We start from the raw sequence: 23918 nt of genomic DNA on the forward strand, positions 1-23918 counted from the left end.
TAAGCAGGGTTCAACTGCTCTGCCCATTATCACTCTATCCCTTCACAGGAATAAAACTGACAGTCGTCCTTTTTCTAGCCATTTGAAGGTATTGGATTTTTGTTCACTCCCATGTTAAAAACTGGCTTGGATGTCTGAAGGCATGATAATGTAGAATTATCCAGGGACGTGGCCAAAAAACAAATAACATATTTTACAGCAATAAAATAATCTGTCTCCCTGTTTCTTAAAAACCAGTTCATTTTCAGTCATTGAAATTCAATTGGCCGGCTTATTCTGTTTCAGTATTACATATATTCCCAAGTCTTTCCCTTCAGTGATGTACTTTGATAATGAGTGACACTTGAAGTGAAGCAAGAGGAGAATTCCACTCGAGACCCATTCAAGGCCTCTGCTGGTGCATCATAATCCTTTGTGCGAGGCACCCAAGGCTCCGAATGAGGCTCAAATGACAGAGATAGGATCAAAGTGACAGTGCAGTCTGGCACAAAGGACACACTGCAGAATAAAGGGGAGCTCAATCATCTCACTTCTTTTCAATCTGCTCCCTTTTTTGTCAGAACCAGTAAAGTCCGAGCTAATTTCTTTTCTAGGCTGCTCCCAGGATCAGGCATTTCTTCTGAAATCTAATAAAAGGAGTTATTCCCGCCTTGTTGAATGAGGTAGCCGAGACAGGATGTACAAAAGTCCCTTGATAACTGTAATATAGCTCGTAATGCAAAAAAGCAGACAACAGTAAATGAGATAAAAAGTAAAAAACCTCATTTATTCAGTCGGGACGCCTGTTTGAAAACCCTACCAGCTAACAAGGAAGTAGTGGATATTCTATTTTGCTACACATGATGAAATTGTGGTATTAGAGAATGCAACTCCCTGGTGATAATCTTCTTTTGCAGGGCTGCTAATACGGACTCCTGCCATCTCTCTTGTGTAAATGTTCGGCATTTTATGGTTGACTGAGTTCTTTAGAACCACTTCCCCATTCCTTCACTCCGCCCCGGTGTCTCACTGCAGGCTTTCTTTATCAGGAGCTTGCACTTGTTAGCGCTACCTTTCATGTTTGTCAAATTGACTCGCTGCGTCATTTGAGTGGAATCCTTCAGAGGACCAATTGGGAAAAGTGCAGTGGGTGTTAGTTTCACTTGTTAAGGGCCGTTTCATAGTTAGTGCATGGACGCGGAGGACTGAAGGCATCCACATCCTGCTGTGCTCAATCCAGAATCTACGAAGGCTCCAAGGAGCTTCATGTGAAAGAATGAAGCAGTGCATGGCAGAAAAAAAAAAAAAAAAAAAACTTTCTGAAGCACTGACTGCTTCCCAAAAAATAAATAAATAACTCAAAGCTTAGCGCAAGGTTCAGGGCCACCGAGATGTATGAAATGGGAGAAATAATTCCTGACCATTTTGTCAGCACCCAGTTGACTGGAGGCGCAAGAACACGACAGCTACTCAAACATAGAGAAGCTAGCTAGCTGCAGCTAGTCCCATCTGCTAACTCGTAAACATTAAATGAATCAGTGGAAGCGAGAGTTGAAGGTGGTTATTACTCCACATCCTGAATCAGCTATACTTTAGTCTCCTCGTTAGTACAGTGGTGAGTATCCCCGCCTGTCAGTGGGAGACCGGGGTTCGATTCCCCGACGGGGAGTGAAGTTTGTTTCAGGTCCCTCTTGAAAATGAGATCTAGATCTCAACGGGGTTTACCTGATTAAATAAAGGAATATTATTATTATTATTTAGGAAGTATATAAAACGAACTTCGCTCATTGTTGTTAAAGCAATAAAAATGGCGCTGCAGGGAGAGGTGGAGCTGACATGAAAGCTAAAAATCAAAACGCTCAGTCATTACATCATTGGAGTTGTCAGTGACAGATGAAAGAAAAATAAACAAAGTTCCCGATCATTAAGAAGCTTGCTCAAGCTTTTATTGTTAGCAGTTTTTTTTATGTGACATATTTTGGTGATGAGCATTTTTAAAAGGAAGATTTCCTTTCCTTTCCCGCTCAATTTTGACCTTATTTCCAACCAAGGACCAACCTAATGCTTTATGCATTCTGATAATATTTGTGTACTTGTATCAAATCAAGGCAAGACAAGCTGCCCTATTTTGGACTGACTGTAGTTTGATTAAATGTCTTTCTGAAGCACCGGACCACACTAAGGGGCAATACTGCAAGTGACACTGGACAAGTTTGTTAATGATTTGAGGGATTTATTTTAAGACCGGTCTCGAGTACTACAACACTGATTTACAGCCCCTAACTTGTCCCACTGATACTCACAAGTCTTTACATTTAGTTCACCACAGCTATTAATATTCAAGTAGGCCAATTTATAACTCGTCGTAATCCACGTGCATTGTCTACCTTTAAAAGTTGCCTCTTACACTGGCAATCTACAGAAAACCAGTTTATTAAAATCATCCACAAAATATATCTTATTTCCTGAATTGTCAATCATTTGACATAGTTCATTAAGATAAACAATAATTGCACTAGGTGATCTATTGGACAGAAAATAACTTGAAAAAGTACTTACGTAGACTTTATTGGTCACCAGATGTGAGCTGACCAGAAACATCCAATACACACTTATTATATATTGAGCCAAAACAGCTGCGTAAATCACAGGACCTTAAATAGGTATCATTTGGATAAAGTAAAATAAATAAATACGAGAACTGTAACTGTATAAAATCATTGCATAGAAGTTAGGCTGTGACTAGCAACAGTCAGGCTGAGGCTTAGTGGGCTCCCTCATTATTTTTAAAGTGTTGCTCTCTTCAATGCAGTGTCAGGAAGTGAAGTGGTCATGAGGGCACGAAGAATCGCTTCATGTTTTAATGAATAAATAGGTTGAAGGAAGGCATCAAAGCTTAACCCTGGAAATGCAGTTCAGGGCTGAGATGAGACAAGCATATAAATAACTGGTCGTTCTGTCATTTAACATAATTTTTTATCCATTTATATTTTTTCACATGAAAATGGCTTCGTGGGTTCCTTTTAGTGTTATCCAGTAAAATCTTTCACGTCTTTGTAAAATCCTACCAATTCAGGAGAGAGTTGCGTTCAAGCAATTAAACAGTTACCCTGATGTTTTACTTGACTGCAGATACCCCCCCTCAAACAGGGAGTCGCCTCCTCAGTGTGTTTGACTTTACCAGAGGGAATTGGGCAACCCTGAACTATAAATCATGATACACAACACTGCTAATACGTCCTCCATCTCTTTCCAGGTCAATAGCTTAACGTCTATTAATGTCAGTTCTCTAAACCTCTCTGCTATTCCCCAGGTTATTCTGGGCAAATTAAGAGTTGGAGAGTGCAGCTGCTTTCTGAGTCACTGGTTTACATGACGCATATTTATTATCGACTACACGAATGAGTCATTTTACGGATATTTCTTAGATAAATCCTTTGATAACTGGATGGATTTTTACCTGGTGTGACTTGTATATAGTTGTGTTTATGTTAGCAGATTTAAAAACAAAATCAGCATCAAAGTCTGTCACTGCTTGGAAAAACATTCAAACCATAAGATATTATACTTCAAGAATGAGATTTTAAATTTTTATATTTAAAAAGATGAAATCAATTATTGTGACCTGTGCATCAGCACACTTGCACTTTTAAATTGAACTGCTACAATGAAGTAGCCTTTTTGATAATGGGCAAGTTAGATTTTTAGAACAGCGATTGTTTTTGACAGGCTTAATGGAGTGTTGCGTTTTTACCAAAAACACTGTTGGATTTTAATTACTTTTCATTATCAAATTTAATTTCGTCACAGACCTATGTGGAGGAAAGCTGTGTTTGGAGCTGTGGGTGCTTAGATGGAGTCTTTGTCGACAATGTTAAGCCTATATTGCTGATCCCTAATGGATTATCACTGAAACAGAGGTCAACACAACATTGAATGGGTCACAGAGATTTGGAGACCATATACCAATTGCAACATCTGGCTATAATTCAATAACATGACTGTATGGCCCATTGCATTCCCGTGATCTCATTTGACATTTATTGCAGATTTGTTACTGTTGATGTAATTCAGAAGGTTGGGTAAAAACAAATGTTTGTGAAGTTCTATTCTTGAGTTGCTTTGCAGGGATTCCCTGACAATGCATCAAGCTCATAACATGCATTGTTTAGTTCAAAATAACCCTGAAGCATATGGGACATGCAACACTGAAACGGAGCAAAAGAGGTTGCTTTTTGTTTTTTTAATAATGGTCTGTTCATAAGTTATTGATTTCAAGAGTGAAGATCTGTCAAAATTTATAACGATATGGCTGTAACAATAACCGCAGCTTTGAAATTAATTTCAAATGCTAGTCTGACAACAAAATAATCACTGACTAAAAGACTTGTACTTGGAGATGACAATCTCTTATTGGGAAGCTGTCAAAGTAATGGCACGGTCTATTTGCAAGCTCAGTACCCAACGTTAACGTGGAGATCAGCAGCCAAGAATGGATCTGTTAGCTGCACCTACAGCTTTATTATTTTCTCCCTATTTACTATAGAGCTATTGAGAATTGAGAACTGAATATAGATTAGCTGTGAGTTCTACTTTTTACAAGAGGGTCCCTTTCTTGATCCAAACCCACCTTTATTATGTTCTAAATAATGAAAAAAGAAAAGAAGCAGAAATAGATCCAGATGCGTTTACAGAGTGACCCTTTCAATAAGTGTATTGTAAATCTGCTCCAACCGTCTGTTATTTCTGTATCAGGTAAAGTGTAATGATGTACAACAATATCTTACAAATATTTTATTTCTTGACCAGCATTCTCTGCTTAAGGACCATCATTGCATAAATTTAGAAACTTGTCTCCTAGCAGTTCTGAGAGATTGAACCTCCCAGAATTTTCTCCTCTGCTTACGTTGTAGAAGCATGTTCTAGCTGTCTTTTTCAACCCACTGAATGCCAGGTTTCTAACCATGCTGGAAATTAGCCAAATATTGATCCATCGGCAGTACAAATTGAATCCCCCTCATCCAACAGAAATAATCCTTTAAAATGGGTTGCCCAAAAACACACAGACAGTTGCAGGATGCTGCAAGAATGCTTTGGGAAATCCATGGAATATATGGTGCAGACAGTTAATGAAAAAGCAGGAGCCTGAACAAAACATAAATAGTGCACTGAATATTAGCGGGGAAGAAGAAAACAGAGAGAGAGATTTCTAAGGTGTGTTTGGCAGGGAAAGCCCTGCTGTGGTTATTATAATCAGTGAAGCATGCAGGCGATCTCTTCTTGTTGCCCCCATTTGTCTCATTATTTATTCTAAAAGCAGTCTCTATCATGTAATTATTTTTTGTATCATGGCAGGGTAATTCAAGTCTGGCATCAAAGGCCCTGAGCTACTATTGACAAGCTGGGGAAAAGACACTAATACTTTTATTGATCATATCTACTTCTACATCAGTCATCTGTGGATATGCTAATATCATGAAGAGAATCCTACTTCATTAAATGGGCTGTGTTGTGGTTTTCCAGTTGACACAGTCGCCTGAATCTTTGTCACAACACTAAATAACATAGTCATTATTTCAGCAATCTATTACTGATTACTAGCTACGACTTATCGAATGTGTCAACCATGTAACACGCTGGCACTTTTTTAGGGTTTGCACCAAATTTTCAGGAGAAGTACAAGCCCTTGCATGGCATATACCACAGACAGGTTGAAGATGTGACTGATCGCCTGGAGTAGCTGGATTGAAAGGCAATACAGACACACTAGTTATGGCAGCACAGGAACTGACACTCAGAAAAAGAGCAGCACATTGTAGCTGGGTGGACGGTTCTAGCAGACACCAGGACTCCCACAACCAAGCGATGTTAATGATGTACAGAAGGATCTTTGGCGAGTGTGGGCTCCCGTTTAAATCTGGGAGAACTGTTGTACTGTGGGTAAGTTTGCTCTCTAACTTGTATTTAGCAGCCGACCAAATATTGACTCCTGAAAAAGTCGTGTATATTGACCATAGTTTATGCTGCCTCGTCTTGCTCCTCCATGGTGTGCTTGTGACTGGATTTTAAAACTTATCTAAAACACCAAAAATGACATTATGGTGAAGTCAGAGTGAACTGAAGATGTAGCCCCTCAGCTGAAGAACCAAAGGCACCAAAGAGTTATAAATTAGTGGAATAACACTTCCTTTAAATGGATAAAATATCTGGCTTTTTGAATGTAAAAAAACAAAACAAACAAAAAAACAGAATAAAATGATCTAATCTTAAATAGCACCAAACAGTGTAACTCTATCACTGACTTTCTTGACATTGTCTTCTTTGGATAAAACAGCTTATCCTTAATTCCATCATCCGTCTCATGAAAGTGCTTTTAAATTAAAACTTTACACTTCCCCAAAGATTCTTTAAATGTCAGTGATATAATTCTTGATAGTTAAGCATGCATGATGATTGTACACATGATTTTTTTTCTTATGCTCTTCCAGATCATTCTCTGTTTATTTTGAAATGCCTACAGCCAAGTCTAAAAGTATTCAGACCCCTGGCAAAATTAGATTTTAATTTTAATTCAACTGATATGTTTGATTTTGATTTAGAAAATCAGACAAACATCTCCTAACAATGTATGTGTTTTAAAACCTAATTTATAAATTTTTATGTATTTGATATTAAAAAATGACGTACACAAATTCTGCATATATATTTTTTTTCCTTTTCTCAATAATCAGTGGGGACTGTGAGTGTTTTAGAGGGTTTATCTGTATGTGGTATCTGTTGCTTGAAGAGACACAGCCCAGCTACGTGTCATGTGACCTCAACCAGAAAGCTAGTCAAGTTTGATTTCTAGTATTTTTAAATGCTTACTGCAACTTTGTACAACCTTTGTTAATTTATGATATCAAGCTACTGCAATGCAGAAGTTAGTTAATGCTCATACATATTGAAAATCATTACGTATTATAGGCTTGATAATTCATGTGGAACATTATATCATTCATTTGCATTAAGCTTATGTGTACATGTTTATGAGAAAGATTGAAAAAGTAATGTATCCTTTTTCTGTGTGTTTTAGTTTCACACTTTAGTATCAATAAACCTGTGGACAAGAAATCAGCTTTCCTTAGTCGTGATGTTAAGGAAGAGTTTATCTTCCTTAACTCTAGTTGCATTTACACATGGCGATGGCAATACATGGACATTTTTATCGCCAGTGTTGCTCTCATGTTTGAGAAATAATGCTGACCTGCTTTTTGTATTTTTTTACTGGTATTTTTAGTGTTAATCTTTTGATCATGAGTCTTCAAAGTGGGAAGGCCTCCCTGCCATCACCTTGTATTTACCTCCCTCCACACGTTTCCCAACCAGATTTTAGCTGGAACTCGATTTCGGTGACTCAAAGACTTTTTTTTTTTACATCTATTCAGAAGTAACTTGGTCCATTTAAAATATTACCTTCTGCCAATCCACCGGGGTTTTGAATGTCTTTGGACATAAATGTACAATACAAGTTTTGCCTCCATGAAAACTCACAGTTCTTTGTTTTGTCCTTGCTTTTTGTTTTTGATGTTGTAAGAACAGAATTCCAGTAAATGCAGATGAGTGATTATTCTTGATGTTTTCAATACATTTGCTTTTCAGAACTACATTTTCAGGCAAATATGATGAAAGCTCATGTCATTGTTTTGGAACAGCTTCAGCTCAATAATCCTCCTTGAGCGGCCATCGGTCCTTGTTTGGAATCCATCCAACAGAACAGAATCCTGGACATTTTAGAATTGGGCCAGCGCTCCCATTATCTACGGAAACTTTTACTCATACATTATGTTGCGTTTCTAATCTGTACTGATGGTTTATGGTTGACAGTATCCAAAAGGACAGTTAAAAATAAAAATCTAGAGAAGCCAGATGGAAAATAAATGAAATGTTTCAAAGGAAAACCTATGCTTGAATTGCAAGCACTCGTAGACCCTCAAAATTGCAAATTCTGGTTTTCATGTTTGTTTTAGTGGAAGACACCCTAGAGGACATGTCAGTATATAAATACAGATGGCGTTGTTACTACTTCTCTGTGAATGCTCATTGCAGTAGTTATCAGAGCAAACATGGCTAGCCCGTTCGTCGAATTCATGACCCCAGTTCTGGCCTAATTGGTTTCCCAGTGTGTAAATGTCAAGCACCATGCAAATACAAATGGCGCACTCGTGCTTGTTGTCTCAAGAGCTGTGTTATGTGCAAATGAGAGCGGAGGAGGAGCTCGGTATTAAACAATATTTATCATTTGCAAACTAAACAGAGAGTGCATGCTAGTGGATCAATTGTATAAGTAGCCTTCATCTTAATCAGGTATGCTCTTTAAATTTAAAATTTGACTAAGCTTATCAAATCTTTTACACTCAAAATGAAATTAAACTCAGAAACATTTCCATTGGGTGGTTTTGTGTGATTTTTCATAAAACATGGGATTAGGAGCCAGACTAAATAAGGAAAAAAATATTGTATTTTATGTTTTTGTCTTTGATATAACTAGTTCCATAATGCTCTCATTATATATATATATATATATATATATATATATATATATATATATATATATATATATATATATATATATATATATATATAATATGCAGTATTGAAACTAGTAGGTGTTAAATATTCAGCAGTCTTGATGAGGAAATCACCCACAGGTCTCCTGTTAGCAATTAGCAAGACACGCCCTTCAACAAAAAAGGGCGTGGCCTGCCTGCTATAAAAGAAGGATTTACACTGACATAAACCCCACTCACACACTAGGATCAAAAGAAATAAAGCATATTGGAAAACTGAAAGAAGTAATAGTAGGGTCACAAATTTATTCATAAAAATAATTAAGGTTTTCTTAGCAGTCCTGACTTTATTGTGACTGAGTTTGCAAATATAACTCATGTCCAATTTCTTCCTAGTGGATGCATACAACACGCTGTGAGAAAAGACGAAGGCTTTTACTGTGACAGAAAAGCCCCTCAGTGATCAGCTTGCCTGTACATGTAACAGCCGTGGCTCTCGCTTTACCCCTCCTTTCCTTTTGCAGTTTCCATCTATGAAATGAAAGTTAAAAAAAATCAATACAGTGAGAATTGTTAGAGGACGGCTTTAATAAGGGAATGAAAATTAATTCCCTTAGAGCAGGGTGCCCAAAGTCGATCCTCGAGGGCCGGCATCCTGCACACTTTAGTTCTCTCCCTGATAATACCAACGACATTTTCAGCATGTCAATGTTCTTCTTAGGCCTTCTAACGAGCCATCATTTGATCCAGGTGTGTTAAACCAGGGCGAGAACTTAAACATGCAGGATGCCAGCTCTCCAGGACCGACTTTGGGCACCCCTGTGACTTAGAACATAGCTAAACCTGCCTCTAACTGTGTGTGTGTGTCAATGAAACAACAGGAATCATGATCGAGTTTGTTTGTACAAAGATCAAACAATTCTCACGAGTCGAGCTTCACAGTGTATATAGGTCCGATGGTCTGTTCTTTTCACTGTTTATTGCACCATATTGTGCTTACATACCGGAGTCTATGCAGCAAGCTTGCAAAGAGCAAAAGGTGGTGGAACGAACTCAAAGTAATTAATAAGCTATTTGAAGGAGGAAAAGGGGCAAATTACTCTCAGTATGTATTTTTGTTTCTCATTGTAAATTAAACACCAGCCATAAGTTTATTTAGGCTTGTTTATGCTGGAGTACAACATGTTTCCCAGTGCAAAACAAGCAAAAAATACAACTAGCAACTGAATAGAAAGCTAAACCAAAATATTAGATACTTTTTGGTGCCTACTCTTAGTTTGGAAAGGAGAATATAATGATATTAAAATGTAATGATTTTTAAGCATTAACACATGTTCATATATTGACACATATGAATCATTAGTTTAAAAAAATGCATCGGAGCAGGAGCTCAATAGATAACCAGTATGCCAATTAGAGCAATACCCCGGCACCTCCATCACTCCACTGTCTCTCTACATCTTTTATTCAGAACTGTTTAAAGTCAGTGCTATGGCATTTCAGAATGAAGCTCTCTAAGGTATTGATTGACAGGATTTGGCTTCTTACTGAACTCCTGATGGGCAGGCCAGTTGGTTTCGTGGTTTCTCTCTGGCTGACTGGTTGACTCACTTAGCCTTTCAACAAGAGACACAGTGTGTTGGGGAATCCTCGGCTGTCATCCGCAGATGCATGGGATGAGGGCTCTGGCAGCTTGTCAGAGAGGCTTCAGGAGAGATTTATGTTGTGAAATGGTCCCTCTGCAGTGAAACTTTGAAAAATATCAAAGCAAAAAGAGGGCTCTCTGCTGCCAAAAAGCTTAGTTTTACTATACATCAAAGCAAAAGGCTTAAAACAGCTCAAAAATCCAGTTTTTTGGTCAAGCCATTGCATGTTATTATATAATAGTGCTGTTTTTACATCTAATTTTATGGACATCCATTATTATGCACATGTTACAATGTCTATGTCGTGATTAAGCATTTAGTTTTGCCAGGTCTGATTAAATCTTGGTCATAACATGTAGAATATCTGTTTTTAATTTTGTGTGTTTCTCAAAGGAAAGCATATTTTTTTATAAAGGTTTTAAGTTGCAAAAGTTTTGAATACTGTAGCCTCACAGCAGAACGGCTCTGCTCAGAATATTCTGCGTGTGAATGTGGGACTTATATTTAGGCATTCCAGTTTCCTTCCACATTCTAAATTTATTCTCTTATTTCTTCTTTCAAAATTGCCCCTTGGTATTAGCATAGTAATATGCGTTCATATTAGTATGTGACAGATTTCTGTGTGGGTATTTCTGTGTCGTCTTGTGACACAGACGACACGACTCTTCTAAAAATATTGCAGTTTTTTGTATTTCTAATGAGCATGCAAGGGAAAAAATATTTTCTTTACACAAATATGTTTATTAATTATTGATATTATTATTTAAATATCTTAATAACTATTACTGCCCACAATGTTCTTCACAAAAAAGAAAATGTTGCTGCGAGTACAACATATTTCAAATGTATACTTTAATATTATCCCAGCAATTATGGTTCACTAAAAATCAGCCCCTGTGTTTGATATCGAAATGGAGAAACTCAAGTAACAAAATACAGAAAAAGGAAACTGAACAGTTCAACACAGAACCAACTCTCTAAGTGCAGCTTTAGAAAGTTCTGCTTTCTTATAGCCTATACTTCCAGTGTAAAAGATAGAGCACTTGGGTTTACTGTCCTGTTGTGTTCAACATATGTTGTGTAATCCTAAATGATGTTCTTCATAACACAAGAGCTACAACTTATGTCCATTGCTTATGTTTTTTGTTTTAGGCTTCCTTTTTCTTAACACTGAACCAACTGTTCAAACAGACGAGCCTTTTTTTGACATTTTCTAAAGACAGACCTTTCTTCTTCTTCTGAACAACAAGCCCAGAAAGTTCAAATAACCTTTCGCCTAGTACAGTTATGACAGGGATTGTCAACTACTTCCAGGCATTGTTGGGTATCTCACTGTGTGTTCCTTTGTGTTTGGACCACCGTGGTGAAAGACCATCTTCCATGTAGTCAGAGGAAGACTCTGGGCGCAGGGGTGTCAAACTCCAGTCCTCAAGGGCCGCTGTCCTGCAACTTTTAGATGTGCCTCTGCTGCACCACACCTGAATAGAATAATTAGGTCTTTAGCAAGGCTCTGGAGAACTGATCTACACAAGGAGGAGGTAATTAAACCATTTCATTCCAGTGTTTTGTACCTGTGGCGCATCTAAAAACCGCAGGACACACTGGCCCTTGAGGACTGGACTTTGACACCTGTGCTCCAGGGTAAGCATGAGGGCTGTTCTTTCTTGGACTGAACAGGTGTTGCAGGAAATTCATGCTGTGCAAGCCAATAATCAAGTGCCACACCTCAGTCCTCTGTGGTCAGCTCAGACTCTTGAGGTCTGAGGCACAACCTACGGCAACCTTGAGCCAAATGATGTTTGTTCTATTCTCCAATTCTGTTGGGACGATCTCCTTAAATTTTGCCTTATTTGCCAGGTCATCTTTAGAGACTTCAACAGGTGACACAAAGCTGGTAGCAATGCTGAGCAGGAAACAAACCTTTCTCCTCAACATACTTCAGTTGTATGCCTGCCATTAGAGAAAAGTACATCAATGAGTTATGACATTTATTTACAAATGTAGACACACAAACCTCTTCCCCTTTGCACAGTAGGATGTAACTTTATTCACTCATGCCCACACGTTTTCAAGAACAAACATGCTATAGATGGCAGTAAATTATTCTTTCCACAGAACACACCGTTTTCAGTGTAAGGCTGTGCCCTCGATCCACGCTGAGTTAATTTGGAAATAATAGCATGTGAGGCCAACGGGCAGGGGTGGTGCGATTGGTGCTTGCACCCTCGCACCCAGTTCAATGAGTCAGTCGTAAACCTGGCTTAATCTGTCCTTGCTTTCACTGTTAGTGGTGTATAAAAAATGCTATTTAAAAGAAACAAACTACGTTGGTGGAGTGGGGGCAAGTAAAGCCCGACGACCTGCCAGGCTTGTGTTACACTGGGGAAAACCCTGCATGTATATTTCTCACAATTGGTAATACGACCGTCATACCACTTCACCAACATGCAAAATGTAACGGGACAGCTAAGTGGAACAAAACAAAACTAGTTAAGATTTGTCCTTCCTGCTGAATCTGACCTTTGACGAGACAACCTTTGCAAGAAAAAAATTACTAGCAAAGTAACAGATTTTTTTTTAAAACGATGAAAAAATAAAAACAATTATCAGCAGCATAAGATGGCATATTTATGTTTAAGGAGATCAAATAAGGTGTTACATTTCTTTTGGTGACACCAAAGATAAATCGCTGCCATGCTCCAAGACCCCTGTGAATCCTTTTGGCCCCTCCTGAATCACGCAGGTTCCATACTTGGCATCGGTTAAACCATGTAAAATCTAAACGTTCCTGCACTTGTGATAAGAAGTGGCGCTTCCGCCCAATTTTGCACCAAACCTAGAACAGTATTTGCTCTGTTGCATTTTAGCTGTGTGCACATAACCTCCGCTGTGCCTTTCCACCCACTCGGTGCAAAGGTGTCACGAAAGATGAAAGAGCGAACAATGCAGGTGTGCCAGACAAAATTGCATCTGTTTTTCCTCTGCCTCTGCTCCTATGAAAATAGAACCTTTTATCCCTGAGCAAAATAAGGGATTTATTTGAGGTTGTAATGACAGTTTTTCTTTTTTTTTTTTTTTTGCTTTTAGTATAATTCAGCTCCTGGACAGAACAATTGGTTGGCTATGATAAAGCTCTGACGACATCAAGATAAATGATTTCATAGCTCAATAGAGCAGCATGATCCTGTCATAAGACGCTGAATTATCTTTGAATTCATGGGCCATTTGTAATCCAGTGACATTGCTATATATGTCACATTGTACAGTTACTACAAAGACCTTACAGCTGCATATCGGTTAACACTTCAGATATATGGAGTTTCAAACTCACAGAAGTGCTCATGAAATAATGAAGACACACATTCTTCTATACATGGATGTATAGTTTATCATTGGTTGTAGTTAGAGTATTGCACTAACTTGCATTGGGGATTGACTATGTCAAAATTAGATGTTGTTTTGTAGGTGATCTAGAGGCATACCATTTTATTGTTGTTATTACCACAAAGACTGATGTGTTAATAGATCTATTTCAAAATGAGATGCCTTAATATCACCTTTATAAGTCTGTACATAGTTATGAATATTCTAATGTGGCTGAATTGGAGTAATTCTGCAAAGAATTGTGGACCTGAGTACCACTACAGTGATATATGAAGGACACCAGGTTTTACCAAACCTTGCTTCAGTTATTAACGCTAAAGAGGACACAACCCATTCTTAGGAGGCAATTATTTTTTACATGTTTTGGATACCTCTTTTCTCCTATTAAATGAAATCATCAGTTGAATGTTGCCTTTTGTATTTATCTCTGTCTAATAATATCTGTTTGATGATTCCCAGCTCTGTAAGTTTTCTTTGGACAGACATTGTCTTTCTCTCTCTCTGTCTCTCTGTCGCTGCCTCTCTCTGTCTTTGTGTGTGCTTAGATTGGCAAGAGTGTGCCCAGACTGTGTGGGCGTTCGTGCTGCCTGTCTAAAATATCCGTAGGAGCTTGTTGCACTATCGACTAGTGGCTTATTTGACAAAAGATGACCAGCCAATCTTACAGTCTTGACACAAATCTGCCATCAGTTTATAGATCAACACTTGCAAAGTGGACAAAACACACACACTTGACACTTTGCTCACGCAGGAGTGGGGAGTGACACTGTTTTTGCTTGCCAGAATGTTTTCCTGCAGCGCTGTATTACTTTTTTTGGCATGTGCAATGTTGTGCAGTGATTTATGCCAAAGCTTTTCAGACAGCAGATGTGTATTTGCACTGCACTGTACATCATGTGTCATTTGTATATTGGATATCAGCTTATTGTATCCCTATAACAAGCATTTGGAAAATGAATAATTCTTTGCCATCTATTTCCTTAATGGCATTGAATTGTTTCGATTCAACCTGCAGGGTGCTTCATGCTAACATAAACCTCAATATTTATTGGTCATTAGATGTTACAGGATCATCTTTTTTTTTTTTAAAGCACTTCTTGAGAAAAGGGTAGGGGATTTGAGGGTGAGTGATGGTTTTTTTATGAGCCAGGGGAGCTGTACTGGTTCAGTGTTAATGGGTCTTTGCCTTTGGGCAAACTTTACTGAAAGAGTAAGTGCTTCTAGCATATGTATACTTCAAAACTGTTACTGTTTTTTGTTCATGTGTAAAACAAAACAAAAAAAAGCTTAAAAAAAGTATTCTAAGTAAGGTTTTTGGTCTTTTGTGTTGTGCAGTGACATGCTACTTATTGTAACTAAACGTAAAGTTTCATCTGCTGTTAAACGATTCTGTGCTTCGAGAGTGTTGATTAGCTTCTAGCTGTACTCCAAAACACACTTTTGCAGATTTTAGCTATTTTCACTGACTCTACTGTACATAAACCACCTAATCTCATTAGTTATCATAACTTTAAACAGTTTCTTAACTAATAGCACATATGCCTTTCCATTGAGTTAACAAATGCACTCATAATGAAGAATACAGGGTCTTGTCTCTTTTAGGTTAATATTTAAAGAATCATCATAGAAAATCTGGCCCTTTGCTGAGTACTATATTTAAAACATTTAATATCTACTTGCTGCAAAACAAAAAACACACACCTCTAGACTACCAGATGTATTGGGGGAAAGTTCATCAAAAGACTATAGCTCCTTTCCATAGGAATGAAACTTGATGAATAATCAAAAATTGATCATGGGTTTGAACTAGTCAAAGCTGGACTGAGTTTTATTTTGTCTGTAAAAACAAAACAATGAGGACCAAAAAAATTGCTAAAATCTTGTCAGGTTCTGTTGACCTTTGTATTGTGTACCATCGTGCCACTAGTAAGTTTCTTACTCATATCATATTTAAGAACAGTCAATGCTTTATATTACTCAGTTTTAAGAAATAATTGGAGTACTTTTTGCTTCCCTGTTTAAAAAAAAATCACTTATGTTTTATTCAGTTTTGCTTAAAATACACAAAGGTATCATTATTTAAGGTGACTATGTTGTGTGAATCCCCTACAATTCCTTGCCTTATTCACAAACATGCAGGAGTAGATATGCATTTTTCTTATTTTTAAATTAACGTCTGTTTCTAACCATGCCTTATGGATTTAGGTTAGAAATTATTCAAAACAAAAAGCCTTACTTTAGGCCTTGTTCAAAAATTATTTTCCCTTATTCAGTGACCTTTCCTCCTTCTTGGAGTTGAAGAATCAGGTCTACTGAGCCTCCCATTGTCTGCACACTCTGTCTACGTGACTTTTATACATATGAGTGGGGAAGCATTGTCGATGTCGCCCAGCTCTCTGCAGGTTGACCTTTTTTTTTCTATGGATTAATAGGTTTCATGCTTGCAGCATTAATAAACAATTTCTTGGTTCCCTCAGTAGGAATATGAGCAGTCTCTGCATATTGTTACACCTCCCATCCTCATGTGAGCCTCCACTCAGCTACATTTTAATCTTTTCTAATTTTCATTTACAGTTTTGTATGTCTTAACATTTCTTGCGGTTTGAACCTCTTAGTGGGTGTTTGCAAAAGCACACTTTCTTTTTTTTATTATAGATCCTAATCAATCGTATCTGGCTCTTTTTTTTTTCCAGATTTTTATTTATGTTATTTTTTTTTCCAAAGAGCTCTTTCCCCTGGTCAATCTGCCCCAATTTGGGTTAAAAAAAGAAGGAAAAAAAAGCCAGTCCTTGTGTTTTGCTGTGGCTGCTCTTTATTGCCGTCTCTGTCTTTTTGCTGTGCTGATTATGAAGGGCTGAGCCGTTTTGGCCCTCACGCTGTCTGTGGCCAAGGTCAATTATGGCCCTTCCATTCAGAGCATGGCCAATCACATGCTAAGGAGCCACTGATGTGGAGCACCCGGCGGGGGAGATTGAGCGGGTAGAAAATCAACCATTTGGTGCCTCAGAAATGATTCGATTTTCCACTGGTGTGAAAGTGTGTGCTGTGTCTCCTTCACTTTGTTTTCCTTCAATGTCACCCATATTTTCCCAAAGTACTAGATGTCGGCTAGAATTAGACGGGAGACGGTTCTGAACTTAAGGCGAGTGAAGCTTTGTTTCCTTTTTTAGGTCCTTCAAAGTCCGAGTGCTTGTGACATTTTTTATTGAACAGTAGAATTAAAGCTAAAAGGACATTAAATAGGCACAAAATGTCATTTCATTACCTACAAGAAAGTCATGAATGAAACCAAAAACCGTTGTGTGTTGTCCAGGAATTATCTTTTTTGTGTAAACTGTAGTGGAGATTTCCAATAGCAGTACTTTGTAGCCTGAAAGACAGAAAAAGTTTAGTACTATTGAAAATTGTAAGTACATTTTTTTGCATTAGAAAAGCATGAGGGTTTTCCAGGTGTAGTTCATGACACTGCTCAAAACGTTTTAATTAACATTAATTAAAGTTAAACTTTTTGGTTAAAGTATTCTTCCAAAACTGTAATCTAAAGCTAACATAACGTAAAAACATGCAACCAGAAAGAAATTCACATATAATTTTCTTAACTGTTACACATAAGAGAAAGAATATATGTTATAAATGCAGCACTTCTGAGTCCAACATAATTAAATACAACATTGTGAGCTCTTGTTTTGCATCAAACATGCACCTTTTCTAGTTTTGCACAAAAAACTGAAAGATATTTTATGGAAATACATGTTTTTTATGTATCACTGTGTCCCAGGGGTATACAGTAAACTGTATGGGTTGAAGAGGTATATTTGGGCTCATTTTTCCACGTCACTGTTGTTGACGAAACCTCTTCTACTGTTTTGAAGAACAGCAGCAAAATGTAACAAATATGTTTACCTGGTCTTCATGCCAAGCAGCTTCTACAGATGGGTTGGCCACCTATGTGGCAACAGCTTAAACAAGTTTTTCATAATTTGCTAAAAAAAAAAGAAAAAAAGTCAAGTCTCTTGGCTGCAATGCCTAGGTATCCTTGAGTTCCGGGTGCTAATGTGATAAAATGAGGGGAAAATTGTAGGAAGGAAAAGGAAATGTGTTTTGCAGCAACACAATGAGCGTGATAAAAGCCTTCAACACGCCACTGACACACTTAAAACATCACCAGTAAACAATGCTTCTGACATCGGCTGCCTTCGCTGCTCTGAGCTACAAATGAAGCTGATTACAGTGGCCTTCTCGTTCCACAAACAATCCACCTCCGCATGTTCAGCCTCCATAAACAAAGAAGAAAAAAAAAAGCAACTTGTGCTCCTGTGAAGGCATTTGATTAGCAACAATTATGGCCTTGGCACCAGCTTGTATGATTACTTCTACTCAGGGCTGTTTTGTATGTGTTACATAAGTAATCACCGCCGTGCTAAACCTGGCGGCCGTCTGAGTGATGTGGCCTATTACAGAGACCTAGATGGGGTTTCGGCTCACCTTATCAGGAAAAATGTCAGTGATTAACAATTTAAAGTAACTCCCGAAACCAGAAGGGGGAAAGTTGTTTTATTTGCTTTGTTTTGCGGTTTGTTAATGGAAGAACAGGGCATGTTTAGCCATCATTTTAGACCAGATTTTATTTGGTTCAGGAAATGTACCTTTGCTTATGACAGCTGGCTAAAGCTCAAGCAGCGCATTGTTTTAAAAATAAACACATTCTCCATATTAAATGGTTTAAAATGTCTTGCAGAATAATCCATACCACATACAGTTCACATTTTTTCACCTGAAACATCTTTGGGGATTTACGTGATGGACCTGCACCAAGAAATGTGTAATTGTGGAGTGAGAAAGGTTATGTGGTTGTCGTTTTGTTGAACAATTGAAAGCTAGAAAGCGTGCTGCACATTTTGCTTTCAGCCCCCCCTGATTCCAAATTTTTGTAGAACCACATTTATCTGCAAGACTTTTTGGGATATGTCTCTACCGGGTTTGATAGTCTAGAGACGCAAATTTTGGCCCATTCTTGTTTGTGAAATAGATTATGCACACTGAGACAGGGTTCTCCTTTGGTTTTAGGTCTAATCTTTTACTAGGCAACTCAAACTCATAAATATTATTTATGTAAACCATTCCACTGTAGCTGTGGCTGTGTGATTAGGGTTGCTGTCCTGCGCCTGTCTTCAACTTTCCCACTCTCTAGCAAGTTTTCTTTTTACCTGGATGGCCCTCCATCTTCCAGTCGCCAGCTTCATTCCCATCAAAGTGGCTAAATACAAATTCATGCTACACTTGTCAGATTTTTTAACAATTATAGAGCATTTTTGAAAGTCATGCTTCATTTTCCTAACACTTTAAAATTTTTATGACAGCCTATTGCACAGAACCCCAATGGAATACATTTAGGTTTTTAGACATAATGTGATACAATTAGAAAATATTCTTGGAGTGTGTATAATTTTACAAGACAAGGTCAATTCTGTAACACTTGGAGAGAACACTTCTCACATATTTTCAAAGCATGCACAGAAAAAAACTATTTTAAGCTATTATTTAATATTTGTAGCTGAAACACCCTCATCTTGAAGTCATATAAGGCTCAGCTTTTAATACTTCAGCCATCAAAGTGACCATAAATGTATTGTTTTGACGAGGGCTCTGTGCTCTGCTTTAAGAACCACGTCAGTAGTCCTGTTTCTAATCCCAATATTTACAACTAGAATAGAGGGATCATATATCTCTTGTGCTATAGAATCTCTCAGCAGACAGAACAAAGTCTGGATGTTTTTTTCACCCCACATGCAACAAATCACCACTCTGACCCTTCAGTCCCTGCTGTAACTGCTTTGACTGTTTTCAGCTGGAACTGAACACGCTCCTCCTCTAGAGCTTTCCGACATGTCAGCTGTTGCTGTCGCTGCGCATTATGCATTTGAGCCCTCCACTCAGAGATGCCCACAAGTCCTCAGCCAAGGATACAGAGGACACTCAAAATACAGCTGGGTGCTCCCTGGGTTCATTAACGTCACCCGAGATGTCCCTTTGCTTCTTCTTGCTCAGCTCCTCTGTCAGCCAAATACTGTCTGGAGAAGTAGCTCTGACAGGAGTAATTAGACGATGATCATGAGTGTGTGTGTCCTGAGTTGAAAACTGCTCATAAACAGCAAAATGTTTATGCTGTTTGACATTTTTAAAGACAAAGTGTATGTTTTTTTTTTCTTTTTCTGCCATACCAGTACAAGGGCTATGTCTTCTATAGATACAGTTTTGCATTGTGTATGTTTGTTTCTGTGGTCTTGCTGCAAAACCTATCGTTTCCTGGTTACAAGTTAAGTTGAGTGCCTTATTTGTCCTCAATACTGCTATTGCACTTTGCATAGATACTCACTATGACCCTTCTTTCATTGTCAGTGCCTTCTCTATCGATAGTTAAGACAATTGTCTCAGTTTTGCCTTTCAGTGGACTAAAAATTTGAAGTTATAAATAAAATTGTGTTAAACATCCTAAGGATTTGGCTAAAAGTATTGCTGAACTCACTGAAAATGCCAACAACAAAGTTGACAGGTGACTTGTGTCAGTGCTTACTATCAGTGCAGCTAACCAATCAGAACAGCTTAGACAGCCCAGAAGAGCAAACATAGAAAAGACAATCTAATAGCCATTAGTCTTAGATTTTTATTTGAAACTGTCTTTTTAATTTTTAATTTAATAGGGGTGTTCCAATTAAATATATATTTGCCTTGAATACTGATTTGACGTTTAGGCATGTCAAATAATGTTCCGTTACACTAACATTTCATTAAAGTTAATGTAATGGACTTGCACCTACTGCACAAGAGTAACTGGTCATGAAAACCAGACTGAAAAACGACTCGCATTTTGCAGCAGCGTCCCAGTAATAGCATGACTATCTCACACTCTGAAGTGAAATTGAAGCCATCGTTTTGTATGCATGTTATCAATTGGGTTTACTCATGGAGAATTGAAATTTAATTCATAGATGGTCCCAGATGAAAATTAAAAAACTTAAATGAGATGGGGACATAATGTAATCGTAAAAGTAATATGCCTGCTTATGCTCTACATACAATACCTTTCCAAGATGAGGTATGTTACTTTTTTGTTACGTCACAGTTATAGAAAACTAAGGAACCTGGTCGCAGTGGAGCAGGACTCTGTGAATTTCATCTCAATGCCCTCGTTTTCAACTAGATTTTCACAACAGAAGCACATCCAGACCCAAAGAACTTTGCTTTGAATATCATGAAATGCAATCACTAGAATTTTGGCTGCATTTCCCCACACTGACAGCTGTCTTATTAAAACAAGCTGGTCCGCTGTCACAGACAGACAGGAAATTGTTGCAATCTTACAGTTTTTCTATAATAGAAACATTAGTGTAAAGGATGAATTTTTTGTCTGTTTGTTTGGTGCAATTTAAGTGCGTTAGCTCAATAAAATACCATTTAAAGTGGTGTATTTAATTTAAACAAACCTGCAATAGCATTTTCAAAGCAGAGCACATAAAAAAAAGTTGGGATTGTTTTGAAAATAGTAAATCAAATGGTTTGCTGGGCTTTTTGCTGACATAAGATCACAAAGACACCACCAACAACTTGTATTGGTGGTTGTTGAATTTGGGACTCGAGGACTCTTGATAACAACAATTTCAAAATGAACTTTTTAGAGCCCTCAGCCAATAGTTGGGATTATATTGAGACACCTCCAATACGTTGGGGTTACCTCCTGTTATTTGTTTTGAATCAAAACACATTAAAAACAAATCTGTGCAAATATTCACTGATTACCATCTATGCATCAACTCCACAGACACTACCTGACAGTACTTGTAAATATTCCCCAGTTTGCTATTTGCCTGTTACTTTAGAAAACCTATTGACTAAAAAGCAAAAAAAAAAAAACGTTTAACTTTGACTATTAGAACTACAAAAGCGCACAGCGAATAAGAGTTTTATGATGTATGCCAGTGGTTCTGTGGTTCGGCTCAGTATGAAATACTCCCCACAGATGTGCTGGACCTCTCCATTGTGATGAGTGCTCTTTGATTAATTTACCCCAAATGAAAGGCTTTATTTTTAGCCTGGCAGTGTGGACAGCGTAGAAATGCCTTTTTTTTTTTTTTTCTTTTTGCCATTCTGTCGAAGATGGATTGGTAACAGCAGAGAGAAATGTGGTGCCTCGGTGACCATTTGTCACTGCGTGTCCGAGGTGTGAAGGATGGAGTAATCACTAGGTTATTTCTGTCATGATTCGAAGAAAGTTTAGTATTCATAATTAAATTGCTGTCAGTTGAAATACATTTGATAGGAATGATCAGCTTTAGACGTTTCTGGGTATTTTTTTTTTACTTGAAATAAAGAGATGAGGAAGATGAAACGGCAAAGCAGGATCAGCTTGACATCTAGGTGGACTGGATTTCTCAGTACTTGCTTCGTCGATCACGGTGCCGAACAATACACACATTCTGCCTGGAGCATGCACTAATTGGCGAGACGATTGCTCTTACATGTGATGTCAAGGTTAAGGCCAAGGAGAACATGAGAGGAGCATTTCATTGAAGTTGATTTTAACAAGGGACACTGTGCAGTGCTCATCCTTTTCAAGTCAGGCAGTGAATATGAACTTCATTCCACATCGGAATCGGATCCACATTGTGCATCGGAGAAAAGGCGTGTTTAATTACTGCTGTGTTACAGACTGTGTATTTGGGTGCTAACAGACACATTGTGAGGTGAAACTCAGGTTCAGATACTTCAAATAATGTTACAGTTCAGATCTCTTCCTGGAGGTTGAGGAGAATCTGATCTTTGACCTCTGTACTGTATGTTTTTTGAGACATTTTTGTTCGAGCTGCGTCTTTAAAATTATGTTCAAAATAGCAGGCATACAAAACGTTGAACGTTCTGTTCAACGTGAGCACGATACACAAGTGAAAGGCTGCCCAGGTGACCTCCCACTGTGTAAATTATAATTCTGCTGCTTGTTTAAAAATCGTAAGACTAAATCTTTCGGATTAGCTTTGATCTAAAAATCCGTTTACCTGCAATGTGCTTCTTTCGTCCGTCTCTGCAGGAACTATTTACAGCGGAATGCAAGTTCAAAGAGTCAGTGTTCGAGAACTACTACGTGATCTACTCGTCCATGCTGTACAGACAGCAGGAGTCAGGGAGAGCATGGTTCCTGGGGCTCAACAAGGAGGGCCAAGCCATGAAGGGAAACCGAGTGAAAAAAACAAAACCAGCTGCTCACTTCCTGCCCAAGCCATTAGAAGGTACGTGAGCTCAGCAAATATCTTCATGGCCTGGACGTTTTAGTTCACATTCTAGCATCCTCAAATGCAAATTGTAATATATTCCTTTACGGTTTTACGTGATAGACCAACACAAAGTAGAGGAAACTGAGATGGAAAGGAACATGATGCACGGTTTCAGGACTGTTTACAATTAAAAATCTGAAAAATGTGTTGTTCCTTTGTGACCAAGTTTTAAAATTGATGTCCAAAAACATCTCTCTGCTCAGCCTCGCTGAGCTTTAGCTATCTGCAAAGGAGAGTGGGGTGAAGTGACGGCCTTTAGGTGTTCATTGCTAGGAGAGATATATCCAAATAAAGACATGCAGCTGTATTTGTAATAAAAAGTAGTTCCTCAAAGTATTGACTCAAAGGACTTAATACAAATGCTCAATGCACATTTTAGATTTCTATGTGTAAAAATGCAGTGAATCTTTTTTTTTCCACAATAATGCACAACTTTGTTTTGGTCTAGTACATAAAATTACTATAAAATAGACTGATGTTTGTATCTATAATGTGACCAGTGTGAAAAGTTTGCAGTGTGACTGCATTCACAAGGCCCTGTAACCATGACGTTTTACTTGGTTTTCAAATTTTCCATTAAAATATAACTCAAATGCGACCCTTGAATATATTTATCACGGCACGCCTTTTTTTCGCTGTACAACCTTCTGGTAAATGGATTTTTTTAGAGGTCACTATTGCAGCAAGCTTTGCTAGCTATCCAATTGACTGCAGCAGAGCACATTTCAAATATGTTGGTTGCTAAACATAGAAAACTGAAAATGCTGAGCACGACAACATTCATGATCCTTGTGATATACCAAGACAGCTGTCTCACACAATAAGACTTTATACAAGACTTACCGATGGTCTGTCCGCTATAAACGAAACGACTGCATTTGACATATATTAGTATTTGTATGCTGATTCACTGCACCACTGCTGGAGGGATGCACTATAGGAGGCAGAGACAGCTCTGTAAGTGCAGCATGAAATGTTGATAGTCCTGCACATGCCACCATCACTCTCATCAGCCACCGGCCCTGATTGCCACC

The 23918-nt window shown here is 38.1% G+C and overlaps 1 protein-coding gene across 2 annotated transcripts in view; it reads left to right on the top strand.

Moving 5' to 3' along the window:
* The window catches only part of fgf14 (fibroblast growth factor 14), a 115001-nt gene that overhangs the window by 86096 nt on the left and 4987 nt on the right, over positions 1-23918 (top strand). For both annotated transcript variants that reach the window (XM_023337423.1, XM_005810808.2), the window contains one exon: positions 22641-22839. In XM_023337423.1, the coding sequence (XP_023193191.1) occupies positions 22641-22839 (199 nt within the window). The remainder of the gene's footprint in view (positions 1-22640; positions 22840-23918) is intronic.

The sequence above is a fragment of the Xiphophorus maculatus genome, chromosome 7 (genome assembly GCF_002775205.1).
Source record: "Xiphophorus maculatus strain JP 163 A chromosome 7, X_maculatus-5.0-male, whole genome shotgun sequence".
In the NCBI taxonomy this organism is placed as follows: domain Eukaryota; kingdom Metazoa; phylum Chordata; class Actinopteri; order Cyprinodontiformes; family Poeciliidae; genus Xiphophorus; species Xiphophorus maculatus.